The 7,699-nt window shown below is 44.1% G+C and overlaps 1 protein-coding gene across 1 annotated transcript in view; it reads right to left on the bottom strand.

The window, feature by feature from the left end:
• Nucleotides 1–7,699, bottom strand: part of LOC106804646 — a 69,341-nt gene that overhangs the window by 35,579 nt on the left and 26,063 nt on the right. Inside the window, exons 13-22 of the mRNA XM_014805913.1 lie at nt 6,392–6,583; nt 5,439–5,707; nt 4,884–5,019; nt 4,508–4,696; nt 3,853–4,050; nt 3,119–3,355; nt 2,049–2,190; nt 1,056–1,168; nt 305–511; nt 1–92 (exon numbers count right to left, since the gene is read on the bottom strand). Coding sequence (XP_014661399.1) covers nt 1–92; nt 305–511; nt 1,056–1,168; nt 2,049–2,190; nt 3,119–3,355; nt 3,853–4,050; nt 4,508–4,696; nt 4,884–5,019; nt 5,439–5,707; nt 6,392–6,583 — 1,775 coding nt within the window. The remainder of the gene's footprint in view (nt 93–304; nt 512–1,055; nt 1,169–2,048; nt 2,191–3,118; nt 3,356–3,852; nt 4,051–4,507; nt 4,697–4,883; nt 5,020–5,438; nt 5,708–6,391; nt 6,584–7,699) is intronic.

Here is a 7,699-nt window from a genome sequence, read left to right as displayed (position 1 = left end):
CTGGTAGAGCTTGGGGCAGTGTGCGCCTATCGAAGAGGCTGCCTGATACGTGAAGTTGGCAGTCAGCTGGAACTGCTGACCCAGGGCGCCATCTAGTGTTGACGGATGGAAATAAAAAATGTTTGATCATAAAAATATTCATGTCACTGTAAGGCTATGACTTAGATTATGTCCGTGAATCGAATACTAAAGCTATTAGCTCATAATAAATGTATCACTAGCAAATAATACATGTGTTACAAGCTAATAATACATTATATTAGCTCTCAATACGGTATAAGATACTACATATATGCGCTCAAACCTTCTCGGACGATGCAGTCGGGGGCCGGCGGCGGAGGTAACCACGGCGACGCGTCAGCGCATGCGTACGTCCGCCGCGCCTCCTTCGTGTCGGGGAACACGTATCCGTCGTCGCACGCGAGCGTGCAGCGGAACTCTCCACCCGTCTCCTCGCAGCTACGCGTGCTGTGCAGCGAGCGAGGTGCCGATGCAACCGTGCATGGTGCGGCTACATGACGATGTAGAGAAACAAGAGTGAGTGAGAGAGAGAAAGAGACTGTGAGGCGGTGGTAGCGGCAGCGGATGTCGTTTGAGTTACTGTTCTTAAATGTCGAAATCGATAAACCGATTGGAGAAACAAGAAAGAGAGAATGTGCGAGCTGTCGCAAGCGGCAGTGGGTCGAAGAGAAACGATAGAACGTGTGAGCCGTCGCTGGTGGCAGCATGGTCGAGTATGTGCGCAACTGTTCCTAAATTTCGAAATTGATAGACTGATTGAACCTCCTTGCAGGGGCTGTGGGGCAGGGGGCAGGAGATTGAGATTTATCATGTGTACAACTGATTTTTGTCACGTAATCATATTTATTTCGCCGCAGTAGAGAATCACGTACCCGCCAATAATCAGTAATTATTTTAATTAAAAAGAAATGAATAATAATTTAGTAAATCTAATGAGTAAATGATCTTTTCAGCGAGTCGTCACCTGCAGTGCATTGAGAGGGCATGCAGTGACATGTAGTTTAATCGTAACGAGTGCTAAGACACACACTCACCTTGCACGTAAACATGGAAAGTGCACTCGTCCTGATTGCCAGCCGCGTCGATCGCCGTGATGTTAACCGTGTACAGGTTCTCTCCCTGTCCCGTCACCGACGACGGCTCGTACCTAAACAACAACATTGACACCGCGTCCCTGACTGAATGTGATTATACTACTATACTACTGTGACATGCAAACTAGTATTAATCTACAGAATTCTGTTCGTCGTCATAGAGAGGTGTAATTTTCGACAGATAAAATTGGTGCTTATGCCCGGCGCACACGTGAGTTATTTTACTCAAGTAAAATAACGCACGAGTCAAATTACTAAACGAAAATACACACAAAAGACACGTGAGTAAAATGACGCATGCGTCAAATTACTCAACAAAAATCCGCCGCCCACGTGAGTAAAATGACTCATGCGTCATTTTACTTGAGTAAAATAACTCACGTGTGCGCCGGGCATAAGCACCAATTTTACAAATGGGCAATTTCTTGCAAACAGGTATGTAAATATGAGACTAATTGCATATAGGACCGTGGGAGCAAAATGAAGAATTGAGCAGAAATGTGAGATAAGTTAAAAACTTAAAAACTGGTTCATATAGCCACCCGACATCATTTTACCTACACTGAAACGTATCACAACCAGAGCATGGATGCAACAGACATAAGTTTATTTTACAACAATGGGACTCTGGGTAGATTTTAGATTACATGAATATGGCCCCTTTCATTAATGGAAACCCGTCTGTAGATGTCATTGCTGTGGTTTGCAATGGCACCATATAGTGTGGTCGACTATAGTCAGTACTACCTAATAGGCAGTATAGGACTATAGGATTATAGGACTATCTAATAGGACTATACCTATAGGAACTCCTAATAGGAACTCCTAATAGGACTATACCTAATAGGACTATAGGACTATACTACCTAATGGGACTATAGGACTATACTACATAATAGGACTATAGGCAGTACGACTATAGGCAGTACGAACCTAAGCTGGACTTGTTGGCCAGAGTCATCATTCAAAGCTACTGGTGGATAGTTACGCTCGCCAAACGTCAGTGTATATGGCTCAGTCGACACGAGTGGTTGTACCAGCGAAGGTGGGCACACCACGGCCGGCGGAATCTGATCTGAAAACGCAAACCACAATTGTGAAAAAAACGCATTTAACTACTATAACGACAGTAAAATATAATTGCAGTGTACTCAGTATCAATAAATAATAAACAGTACTTAAATTGTTTTGAATGATTTTAATAGTTTGAATTCAATTAGATGTAATTACACTATACATACGTGCATGCATGCAATTAAGCATGCACGCAGGTACACATACTTAAATGTAGTAAATTTCTTAATATAATTTATGTTTAGAAATTACTGCCATATATGTAAATTAATTATATAGGGCAATGTACTGATACTGAACTTTCAAAAGCAGGTTTGTAATGATCAGTAGTTAGATGATGGTATAGATTTCAACTAAATTGCACAATTAATAAATCTAGTGTAAATAAATCAAATTAACCAGATGATGCCAGAACAAGGCCAGCGAAGGTCAACATATGAAATCACAACGTAAGAAAGTGAAACTAATGCAAACAAGTCACATTATTGGGAACTATAAATGCCATAGGTAATACTGAGGTATAACCACAATCATCAGATCACCACACATTACCTTCAGACCTAAACTAACACAAGCAATTACATTGCTGTTAGCATAAAAAAGATAAGAGACAATTCTCTTACCTATTTCGTTTATCTACCTAGCATCTCTCTTCTCTTATCTACGCTAATTTGCTATCAGTAAACTATACCATAGTAATATATTAGTAATGCATAATTAATCAGCAATGCATGCCATATTAATTCAGTATCTCTACCTCTGAAACAGACAATATATATATATGTATCAAGAGTACATAATAGAGATCTGTATTATGTACTCTTATTATATATATATATATGCGACGATCGCATATATACAATATATATATATATATATATATATACGATATATATATACACACGGAGGATCGCGCCGCAATGCTTTACCTCTGAAGCGGACCATCACGGTGCAGGAGGCTGCATTGCTGTACTCGTCCTGCACGCTGTAGACGATGTCGATCTGCTCGCGCATCAGCTGCGGCGGGAACACGGGCGGGAACACCGTGCGGTTGTACGACCGGCCGACAACCGCCACCACCGACGGCGGGATGTAGTCAACGATGCCCAGCCGGTCCGCGAACACCTCCTGCTCCGGGCAGTTCCTCCAGCGGGGCGGGACGGTTCCTGCAAGAATTCCATTCGATTCAAATTCAAATTACTTTATTTACACTCGTGAATTACACGAAGAGGCGCTAACACGAAGAGGAGGATAACTATCGAGGTGAAACGATGGAGAACGGTCGAGATGAGAGATGAGAGACGTGTGCGGGCAACTTGTCATTTGGGAGAGATAGCAAGGATCTGAATCTGAATGGTTAGTGCTGGATCATTGCGATATAGTGCACCGGAAAGCACAGTTGTACAGTGAAAGATCGATCCTGAAGGTTCCCAAACGCATGACTCTGGTTTCGTTCAGATCGAAACTGAAAACCCTGCTTCCCACACCTCTACGCACGATCTGTTAATACCGGCATTCAAGACCTAATGCAGGAGCAAGATTTACCGTGTTGCTAACTACTTATTGGTTTTTTTCAGAATTTTTCTCAAGACAAAAATCAGTCTACAGACGGGCAGTTAACACCAATGTAACTAACACGTTCATGATGAAGAACAGGACGTACCGACGCAGGTGGGAAGTCTCGTGTCGTTCCACACGGGCACCGGACCGTTAGCGGTGATCACGGACATGCACTGTATGACGGCCGGCATGGGACTGAAGCCAGGTTCGTTGCACTTGAAGTAGGCGATGCTACCAAGATCGTAGGAAGCTGCAAAGCGGAGTCCTCCTCTGGGAACACCGGGATCCTGGCAACCGGAGCCTGCAATCAATGTATATTGCGATCGACATGAATTGCGATCGATGTGAATCGCGATCGATGCAGTGTTGTACGTGCGATTTACACAGACAGCAGCTACACATGTAAATTTTCCACTCCCTCTTCGAGTAACTTCGCATCTCATTGCCACGATTCTGGTAATTCTGCCTCTAGACAGAATTCCCGGGTTACATACATAACCGGTACCGAGATATACTGCTATATATGTAACTTTTCCGCCCCTCTTCCAGTAGCTCTGCTAGTGTAGCCCCTTCGCTCCCACTGCAGGGGCTGTAGCAGGAGCAAAGCGGCTACACCGGTAAAGTTACTGGGAGGGGATAAGTTAGGGGGTAAATTAGAGTGGATAATCGATCGTCGTTCGCAAGTTTAGATGTTTGTAACGCGGGGGCATCCACTGTGATCTAAGCATGCTGACAAATATCGTAAAAGAGCACCTTACCTGCACACTGTAAAGTTCCATAGTCCCACTTGCCACTCGTTAGACAGGTCACCATTGGATCCCCATTTGAACTTTGACCTCTTAGCGGATGGTTGTCTTGGCATCGAAGTCTGAAGGTAGATCCCACTTGGGTGCCTCGCAATCCGGTAAAGATACCGTAAGGAATGTTGGGTGGTCCACAGTCGATTGCTGAAATGGGCACAGTTACACTACGTATTCGTCATACATGCAACACATCTTCACACACACGCACGCACGCACGCACACATACGCAACACCCAGTAACATTAATGACACGTGTAAAAGAACCTACTCGTGGCTCAACGATCAAATTTAATCACTCCCACGCATTTCTCTACCACTAGAACAAACTTACGATGGCATTCCGGAGTGGGACCATCAAGCCTGTAGTCCGGTAAGCCCGGCTGAGGGTCGTACACACACTGACGCTCGATGCTGGTAGCCATGCCAAGTCCGAGTACATAGCCATCGCCCACGCACGTCAACCTCACCTGAAATACAAGCACCGTCGGCATGGCAACAACAGAGAAATGCACACGGCAACGCGCAATTCGATTGAGTTGACCTGATTGACTCGAAATATTACGCCAACCCAATGCTATAGTTATAATTTCAATAGATGGGCAAAGTGTGTTAAACAGATACTTGAATAGCTACGAATACCTATAGGGGAATCGCACAGTAATTAATAGTAGTCGCACAAGCAATGTGAAATCTGGTGAAATGCCCTTCAACCTGTCTGGGCAAAACTGGTCATGTTAACACTTAACTCCCAGTCTGGTATGATTTCAGTTATTGGGTAACTCTTGCATTCTTGCTGCTAACTCCAGCACTATAGCATCCATCACTCTACATTACTCTGTGTGGAGCAATAGATAGTAAGGTGCTAGAACTATCGACGTATACACACCTTCTGCCCGTACGAAACCCTAGATGTAGTTGGGAAGACGGCCACGCCGTTCTCCCCATGCTTGTAGTTCTCGCAGGTCGCCGCTCTGCAGATGGGTTCCTCTCCTATCCATCTTCCGTTGTTGCCGCACTCTATGTAGTTACGGTTGAGCGGGGTATAGCCGACGTTGCAGTGAAAGTGTAGTCTGTCGCGGAACCGGTAGTTCCGCTGCAGATCCAGTACGACGCCATTGTCGAGGTGGAAGAATGGCGACGATCCACAGCTCTTACCTGCCAGTGCCAGCATAGCATTAGGAAACTCATCAGTGCGGGAATTTTGCACTTGTTCGAGCAGGCTCTATAAAGTCTATAACTGTACTATGTCTCCGCATGAAAAGAAATGGGACTTGAGATCATTGTCAACCATGCCCACCCAGCTCAGTACCGTACTCCGTAGTACCGGTAATGACAAACAGACAATGTCATTTACTAATTAGTAATTACGCCAGCGTACTAATTATGGCAAAGACCATTTCCAGTGCATTACTATAAGTCTTAGCTCTAGTACTATAGCCCGCGTAAAGTTGCCGCAAGCTATCTTAGTCTTAGATCATATACATTACAATCATATATGGCTATACATTGAAGTAATTACAATCATGAAATTGATGAATCAAGGAGCAATATTTTTTCACTAATTCAGTAATTGAAGAACTTGAAAATAAAACTTGGAGGCACCTTACATTGATGTTCGCATTTGATTAACTGCTTATACTCAGTTACGCTTGTATGGTCATAATAATAGCTCTATATATTTACCATAATAAAATCGCTGTGTGTGAGTGTTACTAGTATTATAAGTTTCATGTCAAAATCCCTGATTCTCAAATGATCATATTGTGCGCTAAGCCGCAGTCGCGCCATCTACTGGCAATAAGACACAACACACGATTCAACATGCGCGTGTATACTTACGAACGCAAGACTTTCCGATTCTGTACTTGTCTTCCGCTGCATGTCCGGACTCGCCTTCGGACAGGAAGTGACCTTCAGTTCCGTTTCCAGTGAACAGCGTAAAGCCTTGAGAGCAGGAACACTGCACGCCGTTCTGTCGGGTTCCACACACTTGCTCACAGCCACCGTTTTCTACGGCACAGGCGCTACTGGCTGAAAATACAATCACTACTGAAGCATATCATTATGTGGCAGGGAAGGGTTCGTAGGGAAATTAGGGAAGATCTCGGGAATTGGTTAGAAAATGATTACAGGGATATGGCTGGTAGGCCCTGGTAGGCCTACCGAGTAAAGGAAATGTTAGAGTTATGACTACTGGTCCACTGTGATAAAAGCCTCTGGCAAGTCAGCATCATCTATGGCATAATGCCTACTCTCTTGAATAGCAATGCAATCATGCTATCGTGCACACGCACACGTGATGAGCGTATAAAACCTGCGCAACATTAGTTATTGCCATAAATTTTTATGTATAGCCATTTTTTTGGTTTATAGTGGACATAAAAGTCGGATTATCTGCTTCCTGGCTACGATGGCTGAAGGGCTGTAATAGCGGGGTACAATGCTACGTTAATACGCGAATGCTTATATGATCTGTAATAATTATAATGCAACTTAGCGCGACGTAAAAATGAACCGAACTAGTTTTTTGGCGCTTATTCAATCTCCAATTATACACTCCCCAATATATGCCTATCTCGCCTACAGTTGGATACATTTCCTGGTAGTTATGAACAGCCAAGACCACGAAGAATAACCATGTAGGTTTTCACGTCTTCACCCCACCCCCACATTTTCGAAAATGAGGCCCGGGGTCATAAACTACGATCGATCCGTAGTTGCATGTCGTGTGCATATACCTGTCGCTGTCGTAAACTACAGGTTATGGCCTCCCATTCTAAATGTGCTTATCAAAATCTCGGTTTTTTTCCATTTGTTATATTTTTAAAGTTCTAAAGGAGCAACCCTTCCCCCTAACCCGCACGGTTTTGTTATGCATCATGGCGGTATTCTTGCCAAGTTCAGTTGTGGCACGGGCCTTTTCTCTAGTAAAAACTGCAAATGGTGCCTCCACGACTTTCCCATAGCTTAAGGCTCACCATGTCTAATCCGGCCCTGTCCAATTAGAAACACTACGAGAAGCAGAGAGAGAGCAAGAGTAGAGAGAAGAAGTTATTAAGATAGACAGCATCAAATTGCGCAATGGCGGAATGAAGCGATCACACGGTGGATGGAGGGGAGTCGCTCGATACTCACGGTGCCCACTGC

Source organism: Priapulus caudatus, unplaced genomic scaffold, assembly GCF_000485595.1.
Source record: "Priapulus caudatus unplaced genomic scaffold, Priapulus_caudatus-5.0.1 Scaffold82, whole genome shotgun sequence".
NCBI lineage: Eukaryota > Metazoa > Priapulida > Priapulimorpha > Priapulimorphida > Priapulidae > Priapulus > Priapulus caudatus.
This window is presented reverse-complemented; position numbering and strand designations above follow the sequence as displayed.